The 21,439-nt window shown below is 40.6% G+C and overlaps 1 protein-coding gene across 5 annotated transcripts in view; it reads left to right on the top strand.

The window, feature by feature from the left end:
- The window catches only part of SIL1 (SIL1 nucleotide exchange factor), a 179,685-nt gene that overhangs the window by 127,952 nt on the left and 30,294 nt on the right, over positions 1-21,439 (top strand). For all 5 annotated transcript variants that reach the window (XM_033927650.1, XM_033927648.1, XM_033927647.1 and 2 more), the window contains one exon: positions 13,848-13,944. In XM_033927650.1, coding sequence (XP_033783541.1) covers positions 13,848-13,944 — 97 coding nt within the window. The remainder of the gene's footprint in view (positions 1-13,847; positions 13,945-21,439) is intronic.

The following is a 21,439-nucleotide window of genomic DNA, read 5'->3' as shown; positions in this document are numbered from 1 at the left end:
TATGTTAAAAATTCTCATAATCTTAACCATACACAACATATGTTCCAATAAAATCAAAAGTCTTAATCAACTCTTATTAATAGAAAAAATTTCAATAGTTCGGTATCAAATTCATAACTCAAAGGCCTAGAGCAGAGTAGAAGCCCACTGAGCTGAAATCCAGGGAAGTCAATTTACTGCCTTTAAGACCAAACTCATTCAGCGGCTTACCCCAGAAAGCCCAAAACCCACCCCATAAATACATACCCTAAAATTCCCATATATTTATTCAATGTATGTCATTTCTGCCTTCCCAGATTTAATCATTCATCACTCTGTCCATCCAATCCACTGCATTCCCAAAAGCCAGCTGAAAGTACTAGGCTTTCAAATTCCTTCCTTAACTCCTGGGGAAGATTATTCCACAAGATAGGAGCGAAATAATAAAAGGCAGCATTACTACGAGTACTAGTCAGATGAGCCTCTTGTACCCGGTGACTTCAAATCCTTAAGCCAATCATTCAACCTTCTTTTGCCTCCAATACAAATTCTGGGCACAGGGATTACCTGCAGTAAGTGAATTGTGCTTGCCTTGCACTTCCAGTAAACAAGTCCGAGCTAAATCCAAATGTATTAACCCCAGGAGAGTTCTCTGATGCGGCATTTGGCCTTTCTAGCAGTGATGCCTGGTGGAGAACATATTTGCCAGATTGTAAAGCTTTAGGGGTAGGTGAACTCAGTTCTCTTAGGTTCCTTTTTACTCTGTATGGATTTTTAATGTGATTACATTCTAGAAATGGCACTTCCGAGCATAATGTGGTCTTTAGTTTTCTATTCAAGCGTGAGAAATCTGCTAATGGGAATGACCTGTATTAGGAGTGACGGAGCTGCAGCTAACTCTAATCCTGTTTTAGTTTTCCTTTTGACTTTTTTTTTATTATTATTTATTTATTTATCAAATTTTTACATGTTATAAATCAAGTATCCACTTGTACAGAAAGTTGAAGAAAAGCAAGAAAATAATACTCAAAGGTAAAATACATGATAATCAAATAAAATAAAATAAATGTTTAGCTTAAATTCAGCTCAAGTCCTCAAAATTAGATCCAAGATTCCTTTTGGCTTTAAACAACATGAAACGTTTTGAAGAACACTTCTGCTGGATTTTAGTTCTGAGTGGCCATAGGAAATGCTGTCGGACTCCTGTGGAAGTAATTTCTGCACAAATACACTCTGCCTAGAAGAATATGTTTTCAAAGCCTCAACATACCCCTTCCTTTGAATGTAATTTCTTGTTCTAAAACCAGTTTTCTAGTGAAAAGAGGTATTTTTGTGTGTGTGTTTATCTTTTAACTCCATTTCTTCCCCTTAGCCGTCTTTCCTGTCCTTTTCAAGTTTCAAGCTTTTAATTAAATTTGATATACAGCTCAGGGAACATGTCGTATAAGCGATTCACAACAAAGTATTACTACAATTAGCCACGACCTCAGCAGAACGAGATTTGGGAGTCATCATCAGTGCAGACATGAAGGCTGCCAAGCAGGTAGAGAAGGCCACATCCAAGGCAAGGCAAATGATGGGATGTATCAATAGAAGTTTCGTCAGTCGGAAACCAGAAGTCATAATGCCGCTGTACAAAACCATGGTGAGACCTCATCTGGAGTACTGTGTGCAGTTCTGGAGGCCACATTACCGTAAAGACGTGATTAGAATCGAGTCGGTTCAGCGGATGGCCACTAGGATGATCTTGGGGTTCAAGGGTCTCTCATACGAAGAGAGACTGAGCAGACTGCGGCTCTACACTCTAGAGGAACGCAGGGAGAGAGGGGACTTGATTGAGACATTTAAATACATCACAGGACGTGTCGAGGTGGAAGATGTCATCCTCTTCCCCAGGGGACCCTCGACCACAAGAGGGCATCCGCTTAGAGGAGGGAAGTTCAGTAGTGACACCAGGAAGTATTTTTTCACGGAAAGGGTGGTAGATCACTGGAATAAGCTTCCGGTGCAGGTGGTCGAGGCCACTGGCGTGCTTGACTTTAAAAGTAAATGGGACATGTACGTGGGATCCCTACGTAGGACGAATCACTAGCATCTAGACTTATCGGGGTGGGTCAGTAGAGTGGGCAGACTTGATGGGCTATAGCCCTTTTCTGCCGTCATCTTTCTATGTTTCTATGTTTCTATGTTACAAAGTGAGCCGATATATATGATAGTAAGTATAGGAGTTATAGATCAGAATAGACAGGGTGGTATGCCTGGGTTGCACATGCTTTGAAGGAATTTGCCTTTTCCAAAGCACAGGGCCAGCGGTTTCCCTGGGTCCCCTCACCACTAGTGCAATTTGACTCGGTAGGATCTGAACATCTACGAACTGTTTTCGTCCAGACTTAAGGTTCTTATACATGTGATCAAGTGTATTTCAGAGATAAAATGAAATCATGATTCTCTTCCTTTTGCATATTCAGTACATTTATTAATTTTACAAACAGAATACTAAAGAATGCAATGTTTCAAGCACAGGCACTGTGAGAGTGGAAACAGTACACCAAGATGAAAAGATAATTAATTCACTGAGCAACAGAGTGTTGGCAACATTAATCTTGGTGGATCGGGACCAGGAAGTGCTGTGATGGTCCCTTTATCGGCCAGTTGGTGGTCTGAGCACTTTACTTGTGGAATAGATGGAAAAGATGCATCTAAACATCCCCATCATTTCTCCCCTCTCTCCCACACATTGAGATCTTTGTCTGTCTCCATTTGCATTATGATGAAGACCACTGACCATTTTAGTAGCTGCCCTCTGGACTGACTCCATCCTGTTTATATGTTGTTGAAATCTCCAGAACTGTACACAGAACTCTAAATTAAGTCTTACCAAAGATTTATACCTCCTATTTCCTGCTAGCCATTTCTTCCTCTGCACCCTAAGCATCCTTTTGCTTTTGCCACCACTTTTTCAAAAGGACTGTGAAGTCAGAAGAAGCTTTGAGTGGAGTAGGAGTCAATAAAAGTATATTGACTCTTACTACTGCTTCAAAATAAAAGCTTAGTACAGTGTAGGTCAGCCCTGCACAACATATGGCCCAAAACGGCTCTCACTGCGGCCTGGCTCTCCTGCTCCTGTCCCGTTTTTGGAGCCCAGCATTTTTCCATGCTTCCCTGACACAGCAACACCAAGGCGCATGCAGCGACTGCAGTACACAAGTGCTGGGCCTACAAGCCTTCCCCTCCCCCCCCCTGATGTCAATTCTGACGTCAGAGAGAAAGTTCTGGGCCAGCCAGGCAGCGATTGGCTGGCCCAGAACTTCTACTTTGACATCAGAATTGATGTTGTGGAGGGAAGAGAAGGCTTGTAGGCCTAGTACTTGTGGACTGCAGTTGCTGCACGCACCTTGGGGGGGGGGCAGGGAGAGAGAAAGACAGACAGAAAGAAAGAAGGAGGCAGGGAGAGAAAGAGAAAAACAGACAAAGAAAGGGGGGGCAGGGAGAAAGAAAGAAAAGGGGGTATGGAGAGAGAAAGAAAGACAAAGAAAGGGAGGGCAGGGGAAGCAGGGTGGCTTAGGAGGCAGGAAGAGAGAAAGAAAGACAAAACGAAAGAAGGGGGGGCAGGGAGAGAGGAAGAAAAAGTTGGACTCATAGAGGGACAGAGAGAGATGTTGGTTGGAGAAGGAAATGAGGTCTGGATTAGAGGAAGCATGCAGCAGGCAGAAAGAAGGGAAGAAATATTGGATGCACAGTCAGAAGGAAGTCCAACCAGAAACTAATTAAAGCACCAGACTACAAAGGTAGGAAAAATTATTTTATTTTCAATTTAGTGATCGAAATGTGTCAGTTTTGAGAATGTATATCTGCTGTATGTATTGTGTGTATATGAAAAGTGAAAGGAAAAAATTGCATTACAATTAGTAAAGGGAGTAGGATCTGGGGCAGAGCTTGGGTGGGTTTAGGGCGGAGCTTGGGAGGTCTGTGGTTGGGGTATTTAGCTTGAAGTCCTTCAGAAACACTGCTGTAGGCAATCAGCCACCGCCAGTTCCTCTCCTGCCCTCTTCCCTGCTAGCACCTCCTACTGGCATCTCAGGGCCCGTCTGGAAGGCCTCTGGGCATTCGCGAATATCAATGTGATGATGTTATGCATGTGCATGATGTCATCATGGCAACGTTCATGCACTTCTAGGTGCCTTGAGCTGTGGCCACCACCTGTGGCCCTCGCTACATTTTCCAACTTCGTTTCGGCCCCTGATCATTTTTGAGGTCTGCAGGCCTGGTGTAGGTGATAGGCTCAGGAGTAATCTAAGGAAATACTTTTTTACAGAAAGGGTGGTAGATGCATGGAACAGTCTACTGGTGGAAACAGAGATTGTGTCTGAATTCAAGAAAGCGTGAGAAAGACTCGTGGGATCTCTTAGAGAGAGGAAGAGATAATGGTTACTATGGATGGGCCATTTTGCCTTTATCCAAGTTTCAAGTTTATTAATTTCTTGATATACCGTCCATCAAAACTTATCTAGATGGTTTACAGTCAATAAAATACATTAAAAAACAGATATTAAAAAGGGAATTAAAAAAAAAAAGGAAGAGGAAAATACTCAAAAACGTAGTCTGGTTTAAGTGTCTGCTTGATAGCAGGACATGTAAGTAGCTATGAGCTCTATATAAGATTAGTGCTGGTTGCACACAGTTTTTATAACTGTTTGGTTTCCAGGTTTATTAATTTTTTGTTATATTGTCTATCCCAAGTACCTAGATGGTTTGCAATGAATAAAAATAACAAAAGTAATAAAATTTAAAGGAAAAGAAAAATATAATCTTAAAATAAGAAGGAAGGAAAAAATAGGCTAGATGAACATGAAACATGTGGGAAAGCTGGAGAAGGGAAATAAAATTGCACTAAAATTGGGGTAGAAAAAGTTAGGGAGACGGTAAATACAGTAATGGAGGGCGGGTCTCTTCTATTTTGTATCATACAATAAGAAGAGTTAATCCGTATCAAAAGTGTCATGAAACAAAAAGGTTTTAAGTTTGGATTTGAATGTTGATAGAGACAACTCTTGTCTGAGTTCATTAGGCATCGCGTTCCAGAGTGTCGGGGCCATGACGGAGAAGATTGGCTTCCTTGTAGTGTAGAAAATTTCACATATGGAAGGGATTACAAGAAGGTTTTGTGAGTTGGATCGTAAAGTTCTAGAAGAGAAATAAGGAATTATAAGTTTGTTGATGAAAACGGAAGAATTTGACAGTCTGGTTTTAAAGGTAAGGAGGAGCAGTTGTGATCCAATGAGCGATGAGTAGTCAGTGGGCTTTTCCAAGCAGAGGGGTAACGTGATCATATTTGTTTGCTTTATGGATAAGCTTAAATGCCTTGTTTTGAAGTATTTGGAGTCTGCAAATTTCTTTTTGTGTCAGACCTTGATATAAGGAGTTTCAATAGTCAAGCTGAGTGATAACAAGGGAATGAATAAGAATGTTTAAAGAAGGGGGGGTCTAGAAGCATAGATATAGAATGGATCATTTTGAGTTTGTAGAAGGATTTTTTGACAACTGAACTGAATTGATCATGATAGGAAAGTTTATTTTCAAGAATTATTCTGAAGAGTTTTATCTTGGAATCCATTTTGATAGGAGTGTTATCGATGCAGATTGGTTGTGGTAAGATTTTCCTTGTCAACGCAGGGGAACAAAACACCTTTGGTTTTGTCAATACTTAGGGCAAGCATATTTTGGCTAAGCCATAGGCTGATTTGGTTGAAGTTTACAATTTAGATATTGGATCTATCCTGAATCATCTGGGTTCAGAGAGTGTAACAGCTGAATGTAGTAAAACCGAGAGATTCAGTTACTTGAATGTTATAATGTTAATGGATACGTTTGTTACAGAGCAAAACTGAATTGTAATGTCGGAGATTTTTTTCCCGTTCCCTCATTACAGTGTTACTTGATTGCTTTTGTACAAACTGAGGTGACAAGAGCAACTCCCTGGGAAGGAGGCAGAGTTGAAAAGATGATTGACAGTATTCTGCCTTGAATGCCGTCCCTGGAGAGGTGGTAGAGGCAACTTAAGAGCTGATAGGCTCAGGAGTAATCTAAGGAAATACTTTTTTACAGAAAGGGTGGTAGATGCATTGAATAGTCTCCTGGTAGTGGTGGTGGAGACAAAGACTGAATTCAAGAACGTGTGGGACAGGCATGTGGGATCTCTTAGGGAGAGGAGGAGATAGTGGATGATATGGATGGGCTGACTGGATGGGCCATTTGGCCTTTATCTACCATCATGTTTCTATGTAACAGTGATGGAGTTAAAAAATGCATTGGATAGACACAAAGGATCCCTGAATAAAAAGAAGATAGTATCAACACAAAACGCTACAGAACAAGAGCTATAACTTGATTGATGAGGAGCAGGATCATGCAAAATGGCAACCCCAGCAGTGAAGTCGATGCTGGACAGACTTCTATGGTCTGGGTCTAGTATGTGGCAAGACAGATGGGGATAGGCTAGAGTTAGTTTGGACAGCAACGGCAGTGTGGCTGATTCTGTGTGGGCTTCTACAGCCTGAATTCTGTGTGCAGCAATATGGAACAGGAGCAAGAATGCTCATTTTTACCACATTCATATAGTCTGAGTACAGGTCTTGCCTAACTTAGCAGGTAAAAGGAAATAATTACTGGATTGTTGGTCTAACATTGCCTCAAAAATGAATGTTACTGTGGGGCGGACTGGATGGACCACACAGGTCATTTACTCTGTAATACTAGTATTGAGGCAGATAAATAGTCAAGAAGGAACACAAGAACTCTCTCCATTCCATAGTCAGTTCTGAAGCCAGGCTGATGTGGATCTTGCCAGTTAACTTTTATTTAGACAATTGCTGAGTTGAATGCAGACTGGCTCTGTTACTGGGAAAGGGATGTCAGGCACTGGTTGAGACATTTTGTGCTTAATTATTGATTATGTCCTATCTGTCATTAATTTTTGATCCACGTTGTTCAGTCTGGCTCTTTAGGAGGATGAATCTCAGTCCAACAGATGAAACAAGCCCATTAATAAGTTCTTCCAGTATACATTTGTTCACAGTATAACATAAGCAGCTTCCTGCAAAGCCTGCAGTTACAGGCGCCAACGTTTCAAAGTGATTGCAGGTGCCAAACCTAACACAAATTAGCCCTCCTTGGGCTTGCTGAATGTTGGGGGTGCTCGGCACCCACAGAGCTGGCTCTTAGGCTTGCAGTGTTCTGCCCAGATTCACACAGCTACATCTGGTTCTCTAGCAGCTGCAGTCCGATCACTGTTAACCCCACAATTGCTATTTCACAGTATGTATACATTCTCTATATTCCTCCATGGCAGAGTTTTGAACTCTCAAGATCAGAGTCCTAGACTTCAAACCAGCTAGAATGCAACAAAGAAGAGGATTGCTTCCAGTAGCCTCTATCGGGGATTAACTGAAACTCAGTCAAAAGGTGTTGCTGAGGAACTGGAAACCGTATGCAGCAACCCGAAGACTAACAACCTCACTGCAGTGATCTGCTTTCCAGTCCAGACAGTATATCAAGATGTTAATAATTTGCAGGTTCTTTGCTACCAAATTCTATGAGTTACCAGTCAGGCTGCTGTTCCACTTACTTCCAGTCCTGTAATCTGCCTGCTTACTCAAACCCTGGTCTGAGTCTACTCTACTCTACTCTGATTCGACGTCGCGTTGCCCGGTTCGTTCGTCTCTTTGTTCGAGCCGGGCGCGTCTCGCAGTCCCAGAACCATTTTGAGAGGAGCCAGCTTTACTACTATCATGTTGGAAGAAGCGGGGTGATATTTGGACATGGGATTTATCCCCTGAAGTAGCCTTCTTGGCGAAACAGAAAGACTTTTCTGTCGGGACAAGGAATTGAGAGCTTTTTGAATCACTTCACACCTTCAGATGAGTGGATGTTTTCTCTCTTACTATTGTTCTAGACCCCACGCCTTAACAACCGCTTATATCAGTAAAGTTGAGCTGTAGCCCTCGCTAATATTTTAGTCAGTTTGGGATCTTGTTCATCCTTTTGATATGTTCCAGTATATTGGACTTTGCTTACATTGCTCACACTGAAAAAATCTTTGAAAAACATTAAAACTTTGTATGAATGGAAACTATTTATTTAAATGTATACGGAGTTTTTTCATAAATCAGTGATGATGTGAGTTGGTTCGGGTACTTGTGTAGTCCCGGCCCCTCACAATTGAGGTTTATTTTTCTCCGTTGTTCTATAATTTTCCATATCGATGGTGTGATGTCAATAATTTTTGTAAACGTGGTATGAATGATTCCCTGCTACTAAATACCATTCACAATACGTTTCACATACATTCTGATTCTACTCTAGCCAGCCCTTGTGACGCAAAGAAAGTGCTAAATGAAGGTGTTCACAAAATCAGCAGTCGAAAAACTGCATCTTTTATGCTTCTGATTTTGCGAAAACCTTTGTTTAGCACTTTCTTTGTATGTTGTATTGTGCATTATATGTGACCTGGTGATACATCTATAAGGACTCCTGAGGCAGGCTTTTTAGCCGAAACCCGGCCCATGTTAAGTCATGTGAATGTTAATCTCATCATGTTTCTCCTCTGTTGAGAAAGCTTCACTGGCTCCCAGTCTGTTTTAGGATCCAATTTAAATGTGCACTTGTTATCTTTCAGCTTCTCTATGGAATATTTGACCCTTTGGTCCCCTTATATTGGAATACCTCAGATTTTGTTACTCGAGGAATACAGAGAGATATAAGCTTTCGTTCCCTTCCTTTAGGGGAATCAAATCTGCCGGGAAGCTTAGTCAATCTTTTGCTTTCAAGCTGCTAGAAACTTGGAACGGACTTCCTGACTCTGTTAGATTGATAGGTCAGCTTCAACAATTTCGTAAAGACCCAAAAACTTTGCTGGTTACACAATATCTAAATGGTTTCCCTATAGAACCAACGAATTGATAGCACTGCAACATTTATTCCTTCCCATTTTCTTCTTCTTATGTACTCTGGTTTTTAAATACTTGTGAACCGAGTCGAGCTCCGTTGGGAGATGACCTGGTATATAAATTGAAGATTAGATTATTTATTATTTTTATTTTAAAAATTTATATACCGTTTAAACCTAAACAGTTTACATATCGTTACATAAATGATTCAATAAAACAAATAAAATCAAACAAACATTAACATATTATCATCAGAAAATCACATGAAGTGAACAATCGCAAAGATCAGTTCCTAGCAAAATGCATTAACTAGACTCGATTAGATTAGTGGTCTTTTCTGTCATATCTCTGTGTCCATGTCCACTTGTTACTATTTAATATACAATATTATATACCTCGTCAGGTGATATTTTGTTCCAAAAGGGGGGGATAATAACTTCTAACCAGTAGTTTTCAGTTTCATCAGTCACTTTTCTCTTCATAGAAGAATGTAAAACCTTATTAAACAGAGCTGCTGCCAGTCAAAGTGATTAATATAGCATCACAGAACTGTTTTCAAATGCTGGCATGCGCTGTATGTGATATATGGGGAACATTTCTTCTTTTCACGTCCAAAAGGATAGATTTATGTGAACCAGAAACTTAAATGATTTCCATTTCAGGTGTAAAGGAAACTCCAGCTCTTTGCTGTTAGTTTATGACCTAAGTCTCTTTTTGGGTCTTTGGCCTACAGGCATCGAGCAGAAATGCCACACCAGGCCATCTGTGGTGAGTTATGTTCTAACATAGAGGAGAGAAATACCTGGAGTTAAAAGTGACCGATTCTGCAGTTCCTCATGAGAGATATAGTGTAAATGTTTAGATCTCAATCTCCTTTTTGCTATCAAAATTAAAATGACATAATTGGCTTCTTTAACCAGTCCGCGTTCATCGACTACTCATTGAATTGCCTCTACCTTCAGTTCATCTGGTTAGGTTAACATCAACTCGTAATTCGGCTTTTTTTGCCTCTGTTCTGACCTTGTGAAATTCCCTTCCGATAGAAATATATTGTGAGATTCAGGACTTACTTTTTTGGATTGGCATTTCCATAGTTTTTTAAAAAATAATTAATTGAGGAAAATGATCTCATGGCTTTTAATTTCTTAATTGAAGATTTACTTTTATATTCTTAAGTTTGATGATAATCCTGTTGCAACTATTAGGCCTATAATTATTTTTGCCTTTTCTGTCTTTATTTTAATAGCATTCCTTTCTTACTTTTTTGTAAACTGCACTGATGTTAAAGCGAACTGTGGTGTATAAATACTAATAAACACAACACAAGCCCCTCGAAAAACCAAACAATATAATCTCACTACACTTTCGACCTGGTTTACAGCACAGCACAACTACTCATGAAAGATCAGCAGAGTCCACAAAGAGAAGTACTAAGCATTCCACAGGCATAGAGTTCCAGAACAAGGCAGAAAAACCCACAATTCGCACATCGGCAACGCTTCTTCTGTGAAAATTATTAATAGGAGGAAAAAGCCTCAGATCCCCCCCTCCACCAAACCGAGAAACTCAGGTTGAAAACAGGTGGAGTTTTACAGGGTGTAATAAAGTCACTGGCATAAAAAACCTCCTCAATAATATTTCAATAGAGAAAAGCCTTGTGCAAGGCAAGTGGAATATACTCTGCCTTGTATCAGGACCCCTATGATCCGAAAATGATTTGAAAAGCCAAATTCTATTGAGTAAACAGAAAGACAACGCACATCGACTGTGACCAGCGTTTCGCTAATTATAAGCTGCCTCAGGATGTGAAGTCACAGTCAATCCTGCAGAACACAAAGTTATATATGATCAAATACTTAACGTTTGAAGGATAGCTGCTCAAACCTCTCAATGAAATGGAACGGACACTTTCAACGTACTCTCAAATCAACTCCTCGATCAAACATTTTATCCAATCCTGTTCTATCTCTGTCCCATGTGACCACAACCAATGGGATTTAAATAGGCGGGGCATAATCCACTCTCTGTTTTTGGGGAACCACCATGTTTGATCGAGGAGTTGATTTGAGAGTACGTTGAAAAGTGTCCGGTCCATTTCTTTGAGAGGTTTGAGCAGCTATCCTTCAAACGTTAAGTATTTGATCATATATAACTTTGTGTTTTGCAGGATTGACTGTGACTTCACATCCTGAGGCAGCTTATAATTAGCGAAACTTAATTATCACTTAACAGCAGAAACAACATACATACACACATTTCCTCCACACCAGCTGCCCATTTTGAAGGTAATTTTGATTCGTGCTGGTGCTGTGGAGGGGCGTTCTCTGCAAATAAATGCTTATATCCCCAGGGCATACTTCTGCTTCTAAAATAACATCTACCACGCCCCTTCCCTTGTTCAAAAGTAGGCTGAAACCTCACCTTTTTGAGACAACCTTCAATTCATAACCTTACTTCCCTCTGCCTTCTGCTCACCACCTTTAACCATCCCCTCTAAATGTAACCCCTACCCTAGCATCCTGTTTGTCTGTCTTGATTGGTTTAGATTGTAAGCTCATTCAAGCGGGGACTGTCTCCTTTGTGACACTGTACAGCACTGCATATATCTGACAGCGCACTAGAAATAAACTCCATCACATATCCCTTACAACCCAACCTAAAACTGCTGGGAATAATGATAGTCAAAGGCTGCACTATGCAACTTCAAATCAGCAAAACGGTTCTGAGGGCATTTGCAACCATGCGCAACTTTAATACAAATCCAAAAATACTTCAACAATGAACAATTCAAACTCGTATTACAAACGCTAATCCTAGGACTCCTGGACTACTGTAACATACTTTACCTGTCATGTCCCGCCAACATGCTAAAACAATTACAAACCGTCCAAAATACAGCCCTAAGACTAATATACTCGCTGAAAAAATACGATCACATGACCTCAGCTTCCCAGTACAAGCACGCATACAACACAAATTCTACTGCACCCTATTCAAAGCCCTAAATGGAAATGGACCAAGCTATCTGAACGACTGCCTAATCAGGAAAAACACATCCAGACCAAGGAGAACTCAAGCACACTTTACCCATCCCCCAATCAAAAGCATGCAAAGCAAAAAATATATATGACGATCTACTAGCCACCAGAGCAGCAAAAATAGACCATCACGCCCAACTACAAAACTTTCAGGAAAGAACTGAAAACCATACTATTCAAGAAATTTGTCAAATGATCTAACCAAATCGTATCGACCCTTCCCAGATCCCGACGTATACTAAAGCTATCAACCTTGTAATCTCCCTGGGAATGTCCAGGCTAATTTCTTGTTGTAAACTGCTTAGAACTGAAAGGTATTGGCGGGATAGAAGACATCAATGTAATGTAATGTAATCCTGACTGTCAATTTTCTAATCATTTAGAAATAAGGAAACTCTATTAGACAGACCAGCTGTCAATGAAAAGGACTAAAGTAACATCATAAAAATATTTCTTCTTGCAAGAATTTACTTAGTGTTCCATTTTTGGCAGGTTTGTTTGCAGTCCATTACTGATGATTGTCACATATATTACTTTTTAAATTGTAAGATCTTGATCACTGTCATTTGCTTGATGGGAAAACTGAAATTTGCAGCTTTTAACAATACAGAACTCATGTTTGTGTTGCAAAACAGATCAGAGAAAGCTGCCTTGAAAAAAACTAGTGATGGGCTTAGAAATGGGACCCTGTGTGACTTTCTGCTTGTGATACATCTTCCAGAAATAACTGTGAAAAGATGAGCTTTACAAACGTATTTATTAATTAAACTTTCTGTACCTTCATACAGAGCATATAAAAATAAGCACAGTTAGTTAGTGTGGCTCCTGAAAATCTACACAGCCCCATTATTACTAAGGTGCGCTAACGTTTTTAGTGCGCGTACAAGATTAGCATGCGCTAGCTGAAAAATTACCGCCTGCTTAAAAGGAGGCGGTAGCGGCTAGCACGCGGGGGCATTTTAGCGCACCTTTGTAAAAGGAGCCCTATATTAATTGTTTTTCTATATGAAGTAGAATTTTTTTGGGGGGGAGGGCAAAAAAATTTTTTAGAGGCTCAGCATTAGGCAGGCACTAACCTTCCTATATTAGCTGCCTAATGCCAGAGTGGACGAGAGGTGGGCATGACACGGGCAAGCGGGATGTGACCGGCTGTGACAACTAGTGCATGGGTCTATACCACACACTAGCTTTTACAACTGCCAATAGTGCTGCTGAAAGGCAGATGGAGTGGGCGTCAAAAGAAGAGGGAGAATGAAGTGGAAGGGAGAGTAGCTGGCCAACAAGATACCTACACTTTATATTCGAATATCGATGGTGGCCTGAAAAAGTAGCCGGGCAGGGAAATTTGGTGGTGGGGAAATGAAGTGTGCACAATTTTTATTAATTAATTATTATTAATTACTGTATTTTCTAATGCTCAATATGACTTTCTTTTATAAGGTTTGACACTAGCATTTAAGCCACCTTTGAAATAAAGTAATGCAGATCCAAATAACTACTGGCCAGTATAAAATCTTCCATTTCTTTCAAAACTACAATACTTGAGATTGGTATTGAACCAACTTCAAATTCATGTTCAAATGCTTTGCATCCCTGGCAATCTGGTTTTTAAGACATACCATGTTTTCCCGAAAATAAGACCCACATGCAAAAAAATAGCTGATGACTTTTGATGTCACTTCATCAGTCCGGGCAGAGATACAATGCCGAGATGACAGCCGGGTGCTCACCTAAATTAGCCTGGCGGAGCACCCGGCTAAAAGACGCTAGGGAGAACTCTGGTAATATAGGTACCTCATAGCTTATGAATTCTGGTGAACTGTGAATGTAGAGAATAAAGAATAACTGCTGGGGTTTTTTTCTACTTGTATTTGCTTTCTTTCAGTAATCCTAAAGTTCAGGTTGAAGCAATTGAAGGAGGCGCACTTCAAAAATTGCTATTGATTCTGGGAACAGAGCAGCCATTGCCTGTGAAAAAAAAGGTATGCTAGCTTTAGCTCTGTGGGTGTATAAAATCTAAAGATTAAAGGGCTCATTTTCAAAACAAAAATCTAAAAGTGGCACAAAGTTCCAGATGGACAGTTTTTTGCCAAAATGATCAAATTGCTATTTTTGAAATTCATTTTCAAAATGCTTTTCTATGCAGGAGAACCTCTTGGATATGTGTTTTGGCAGTACAATAGCTGGCTTATGATTTAGATGTTTTTCTGTGATAATGGAACATTGTAAAAACATCCAGGTCACAAAATAGTATGTTTTAGGCTGGACCTGTTTCAATAATGATTAAGTGCCAAAAAGGTGCTCAAGATGACCACTGGAGGGATAAAGGCATGACTCCCTCCAGGTGAAAGTGACAGTACATACCAGCTGAAGATATAATGGCCATTTCTCTTAGAGCAGCAAGTAGATCACTGGAGTAGCCTATTGGTCAGTGCAGTGGACTGTAAAGAAGGGGAGTTTGGCATGCTTGTGATGGAAATTTTGAGCCCTCCAAAAATCACAATGTAGAAACATGATGGCAGATAAAGGCCAAATGGCCTATCCAGTCTGCCCATGCACAGTAGCCATTATCTCTTCCTCTCTCTTTCTCTCTAAGAGATCCCACATACCTATTCCAGGCTTTCTTGAATTCAGATACAGTCTCTGTCTCCACTACCTCTTCCTGGAGACTGTTCCATGCATCCACCATCCTTTCTGTAAAAAAGTATTTCCTTAGATTACGCCTCTTAACTTTATCCTGTGCCCTCTCATTCCTACACATAGGTAACACCTGCAAGCTTAAGGGCTATTGTGGGTACAATACCTTTTTTTGTTTTTTTTTTGCTATTCCTGAAAAATGCATGCATACAATATAACGGGGCTATCGTGAGATATGTACCTGGGACCTTAAATATGAAGTCCACTGCAGTGCCCCACTAGGTTGCCCTACTGCTCTACTGGGATGTCTGTGTGGCCAGTCTACTAAGAATCCTAGCCCCCAGGCAACCTAATGGCTTATTTTTCTGCGTTTTTCCCTGGAACTTTTTTTTTAGTGTTATAAAAGATAGACTCACTGAGCACAAAAACAGATAGAAAACAGCTATTTTTGAAACAAAAAGATAGATATTGTCCAGGTTCGAAAATTGCTATGTTCATCTCTCATTTATTAAGCTAAATTTCATGACATTTAAATCTTTAATTGCACAAAGGTTTCAAACATTATATGATTTAAGGATCTTCGGAAGTTGGTGCAGTAATTCTTCATTAATACATTTATGAAGATCTGCTAAAATTATCATCAATCCTTTGTCATATCTTTCCTTACGTTTAAGTTTTTAACTCTTTCTTTATTTAAATAATTTAGATAATTTAACTTAAGATTTCAAGCTGAAACACTTATCTTTTTTAGCTGAGATTCTGTCGGCTGGGGACTTCTGCTGACATGTTTCACCGTACTGGCTGTATCAAGACTGTCCCCATTTATCATTACACCTCCTCATCTATCTTGTTCTATACCCATAAAGCCTTGTGGACGCCATTGAAACCTTCTAAAATTGACAACAAACAGATGAATATTTGTTGGTTTGTAGTTTAGCAGTTGGAACCATGTAACATATGCTTTTTGCATGCCCTTATGTGGCTGACTACATGCCCTTATGTGCCCTTATGTGGATGACTTCTGGCTATCCATCTCTGAGTTGCTCTCATTATCAGTACCTTTATCTTACAGAGTAATCATTCTTGGTACTATGGGTATAGAAGAGGAATTGGGCACTTATAAAGCCCAACTTTTAAAAAATCTAGTTATGATAGCTATTAAATTAATTCTTATCCTTTAGAAATGCTATTTCTAGAGGTTCAGAGAAGACTGTGAGCAAAGCAAGCACCTCACCTAGAGTATTGCGTTCAGTTCTTGTCTCCTTATCTCAAGAAAGATATAGTGGTACTAGAAAACGTTCAAAGAAGCGCGACCAAGATGGTAAAGGGGTTGGAACTCCTCTTGTATGAGGAAAGACTAAAATGGTTAGGGCTCTTCAGCTTGGAAAAGAGATGGCTGAGAGGAGATATAATTGAAGTCTACAAAATGCTGAGTGGAGTAGAATGGGTACAAATGGATCAATTTTTATTTATTTATTTATACATACTTTTATAGATCTACATAGACCAGTATATAAGGAAAAAGAGAGATTTTACATACAAATTAAGAAGAAACAAAACCAAATAAAATTCAGTATGAGATTACCAATCTCTCAAATAAAGCCCACAATCTGGGAGAGACAATTCACATTATCATGGAATCTGATATTTTAACAAGGATAAAGAAAAGAATCTTTAGTGTAGTGTTACATCTTATACATTATTCTTAAGGACCTACGTCACTGTGGAGGCACTGGAAGGTGTTACTCCTTTTCCCTCTAGAAAAAAGCGTAGCTGAGAGAGGTCGAAAAAAATATATGAATGTTGATCATTTTCAAGGATATCTAAACTGAAATTTAGCCCCCAAAGAAAGTACGGATTGTCTCAATTGTAGGAACCCTCTCCTTCTAGTCTGAGTTAACTTTGAGACATCTGGGAACATGGAGATCTTAGAATCCATAAAGGTCACTTCTTTAAGCCTAAAAAACAGCCTAAGAAGTGCCTCTTTGTCTTATTGAAAGACAAATGTTACCAGAAGTGTAGAATATGAAGTGATGATACCTCAGGTTGAGAAGCCTTCTTAGATACAGGAAGGTAATATATTCTATGTAAGGGTGGAAAACCAGTCTCTGGGTATTTAAATGAGTCTCTAGAAGACATTGCTAGAACTTTAGGAAAGTTAAGTATTCTCAAATTCAACATTTTAGTATAATTTTCCAAATTTTAATCTTTCCTTACTAGCAATAGTCTATCTTGCATTAAGGTAGTTTGAGTCTTTTGTAGCCTTTGAACTCGTTGGTCCAAGTGGTCCACTTTTTCCCCCTGAGACTTTATTCCCTCCTGAAGAGAGTCAATTCTTTTTACCTGTGCATTTACCAGTGGTAGAGTTCCTGCACACAATTTATAAAGTAAGTCTAAAGCCGTCCAGATAGACTCCAAAGTGAACTCCGCTGGCCTTACCTACAGGGGAACCACTGGAATCTGTCCTCCAACTGCTGGAGCCATCGCTGCCTTCTCCATAATTGATATCTCTGCCTGGGAGTTTTGGGATGCCGGTAAGCCCTCCAGCTCAGCTAGGGAAACTGCTTCCTGCCCCTTCTGAGGTGCCATAGTTTCCCTTTCTTGTGGCTGTTGGGGAGGCACTGGTCCTGCAGGGCTAAGTGAAACCTCACACCAAGATTTCCCTCTGACTCAGTGCAGCCAGCTTGCCCCAAGGGAAAGACGTAAAGAAGCCCAGAATCGTCTCCTTACTTCGCAAGGTGAGCTCAAGTTGCCAGGTTGTGGCAGCCCTCTTCCCTTCTTTTAGGCATTTTGTTGTAGGATAACCCTGATAAATGGGAATGAAAAAAGTTTCTCCAGAACATGTTGCAAGCATCCTCACTGCACCGTGGCCATCTTGCCTCCTTCAAATCAATTTTTCACAGTCAAAAATTCCAAAGACTAGGGGACACTTGATGAAGTTATAGGGAAATTCTTTTAAAACCAATAGGAGGAAAAAAAAACTTCACTCAGAAAATAGTTAAGCTCTGGAACACTTGGCCAGAGGATGGATTAAGAGCAGATAGCGTAGCTGGTTTTAAGAAAGGTTTGGACAATTTCCTGGAGGAAAAGTCCATAGTCTGTAAATGAGAAAGACATGGAAGAAGCCACTGCTTGCCTTGGATCGATAGCATGAAATATTGCTACTCCTTGGGTTTTGGCCACCGTGAGAACGGGCTACTGGGCTTGATGGACCATTGGTCTGACCAAGTAAGGCTTTTCTTATGTTCTTATGTTGTGCTGAAGGCTTTATTGGAACTTGTATAGTACTCTTGGTATGAATGGAATTGGAAAGAAGCATAAAGAAATAGCCAATTCCATGGAATTGCTAATTCATCTAGTGAAAGATATAGGCGGAAGGAAGAATGGAACAGCAAAGAAGAAGCTTTTCTTACTTTTTCCTAGCAAAAAGATTAGAGTAAAGCATTCCCCAGCCTAGAAAAATGAAACTTACAACATCTGCATCAATGGATCATTTGTGAGGATAAAGAACCCTATTAAGTTTGCCAGCTGACAAATTCTATGGTTCTATGCAGTTGGCATCTGGATGCAGTTGGCAGAGGTGAAAAGAGCCTGAACCCCATTTCTTGCTTATGTAAAACATTGCTACTTGATTGTCCATATGAATTAAGATAGAAGAACCATAAAGGTGGTAAATGAACATTAGTAAGGCATAGAATATTGGCCTGAGTTCTAAATGATTGATATGAAAAGTTGTGTCATTTCTTGATCACATTCCCTGAGTAAAGATTGATGAAATAAGCTAGCCACCCTTGAGTGGAAGTATTTGTATTAAAGACTAACTGTTGTTGCCATGGTGCAAAGAGAATGCCCACAGGGAGTAATGTCTCCTAAATGTGTTAGTGTTGCACATACCACAACAAGAGTGCACTCCTATGCCAGGGTGTGTGGAATATGATCTCAGTCTCAGATGTGATGGTTGTACTCGTCACAACAGTTGCATCATGCCAAAAAGCACTTCCTTCTGGAATTCATAAGACGTAGCAAGTACAGGCCTGTGGCACTCATTTCTTGGTACTTTTGAGGATCTTTCTCCCTCTACACAATTCACAGAGTAGTTGCTTGGGACTGACACCTCCATGATCATTGTCCTTCTGATGTTTTCCTCTTTTACAACTATGGCTGGTTTCCTTGCACTGTTAAGCTGAGTTTGTATATCCACCACTGTAATAGGAGAACAAGCCAGAAAGGTGGATGTAGTATGGAGGAAAGAGTTTGGAAATGTTGATTTTACTGGAACTTAAGATCCCACTGAGGACATCACATTTATAAGCAAGCTAAAAGAAAAGTTGTAGCCATGAACCCTAGCATCTGTAAGTAAGCTGTGTAGGGCATGAACTTAGGCCGTGAATGTCTGGAGCGTGTCCAAACAACTCCTGGAAAGGAAATGAATGATGTTGGTCGGATGAAGAGTGGAGTTGTAAAAATTAATAAGGAATCCCAGAAACTGTAGAAGATGTGGGTTTTTTCCCCCCCAGAAGAAATAAAGCTGGTCAATTTGAGCCACTAGGAGCCAGTTGTCCAGATACTGAAATACTAAATAGCCTCGTTTGGGCAAATGAGAAGTACTTCATATTGAGCTATTTCATGTATAAGGGATGTATTGGAATATGTGTATGTCTTCTCCTAATCCAGGATCAACATCCAATCTGTTTTGTGTTTTTTGGAATGAGATAGTATGATGTAGAAATTTTGATTCTGTTACTGAAGTGAGACAGGTTTTGTGGTCTTGCTTGGAGAAGTGGGTAGACTTCCTCCTCCAACATATTGAGGTACTTAAAAGGAGGATTGATCATTGTTAGATAATAGCTGATGAATCTGAGATGATACCCATCCTGGATAATGAAAGAACCCATATGTCTATAATCTGCCAAATCAACAGGAAAAAGTAAACTTTACCTCCCTCAGGTAGGACGAAATGAATTATTTTATAGAAGCAGCAGGAAAACTGGGGGGTGGGATCAGGGGTGCTAAGGGAAGGCTGGACAATGGGAGGGAGAATTGGTGGGCATAGGGAGAGACAAGAGAGGGAGAGATGTTGCATGAGGGAAGGGGGAGAGGGGTAAAAGAGAATGGCGGGAAAAGATGCTAGGAATTGTGGAACGATGTGGGAGAGGCTGGAGGAGGAGGGAATGAAATATTGGGAAATTAGAGAAGCAAAATGGGAGGACCTGGGTAAGAGAAAGAGATAGAATCAGTAAGAAAAAAATTTAAAACTAGCCTATCTAGTTTATTGGATATCCACACTAAATACAGGAGAGGTTTGCATGCATTAGGCAAACCTCTCATGTTTATTCACAATGGATGACTTGAAAACCATAATGCCAAAGTATGTCCTGGATTGAGAAACACATTCTTAAATTATTAATTGTATTTGACTTAGTATCAGATCTGAAAAGGTTATCATGCCATTATACCAGGCCATGGTACGCCCCCACCTGGAATACTTCATTCAACACTGGTCGCCATACATGAAAAAGGACATAGTACTACTCGAAAGGGTCCAGAGAAGAGCGACAAAAATGGTTAAGGGACTGGAGTAGTTGTTGTACAATGAGAGGCTAGAGAAACTGGGCCTCTTCTCCCTTGAGAAGACTGAGAGGGGACATGAACGAAACATTCAAGATATTGACGGGAACTGACTTAGAGAAAGAGAGATTGTTCGCCCTCTTCAAGGTAAAGAGAACGAGAGGGCACTCGCTAAAGTTAAAAGGGAAAAGATTCTGTAGAAACAAAAGGAAGTTCTTCTTCACCCAGTGAGTGGTAGAAATCTGGAACGCTCTTCCGGAGGCTGTTACAGGGGAAAGCACAAGGTTGGATAAGTTCCTACTGGATCAGAACATACGCAAATAAGGCTAGACTCAAATAGGGCACTGGTCTTTGACCTAAGGGCCACTACATAAGCGGACCTCTGGGCACGATGGACCACTGGTCTGACCCAGCAGCGGCAAATCTTATGTTCTTATGTTCAGTGCAGGTGGGAGGTGGCAGGTGGCACAAAAAGAAAACTATGGTCCAGTGTGCCACAATCTTTTGAGCCGGCCCTGGCCTCAGTGGTCCATCTCTCTGCATGTGATGCTGCTCCACCCCTTCTGACATAAACTTCCAGTGTTGAATGGGCAGGGCCAGCAGAAGGGAGATGAACAGACACAGTTTCCTGTTTTACCGCTGCTGCAGATACCACAGCCAAGGCAGCAAGAGTGTGAGCGGGAAGGGGGGGAGGAGAGAAAGGGGATGATTTTGAGAGGAGATGCTGCATTGTGGTTGGAGGCACTGAAGATGAGAGAGAGAAAAGATGTGACATACTAGTTAAGAACATAAGAATTGCCACTGTTTGGTCAGACCAGTGGTCCATCGTGCCCAGCAGTCTGCTCCCGCAGCGGCCCCTAGGTCAAAGACCAGTGCCCTAACTGAGACTAGCACTACCTGCATATGTTCTGATTCAGAAGGAACTTGTCTAACTTTGTCTTGAATCCCTGGAGGGTGTTTCCCCCTATAACAGCCTCCGGAAGAGCGTGAGAGGGTGAACAACCTGTCTTTATCTACTAAGTCTATTCCCTTCAGTACCTTGAATGTTTCGATCATGTCCCCTCTCAATCTCCTCTGTTTGAGGGAGAAAAGGCCCAGTTTCTCTAATCTCTTGCTGTATGGCAACTCCTCCAGCCCCTTAACCATTTTAGTCACTCTTCTCTGGACCCTTTCGAGTAGTACCGTGTCTTTCTTCATGTACGGCGACCAGTGTTGGACACAGTATTCCAGGAGAGAGCGTACCATGACCCGGTACAGCGGCATGATAACCTT

This window comes from Geotrypetes seraphini, chromosome 18 (assembly GCF_902459505.1).
Source record: "Geotrypetes seraphini chromosome 18, aGeoSer1.1, whole genome shotgun sequence".
Classification (NCBI taxonomy): domain Eukaryota; kingdom Metazoa; phylum Chordata; class Amphibia; order Gymnophiona; family Dermophiidae; genus Geotrypetes; species Geotrypetes seraphini.
Note: the sequence above shows the minus strand (reverse complement) of the source record. Positions and strands in the feature narration are given on the sequence as shown.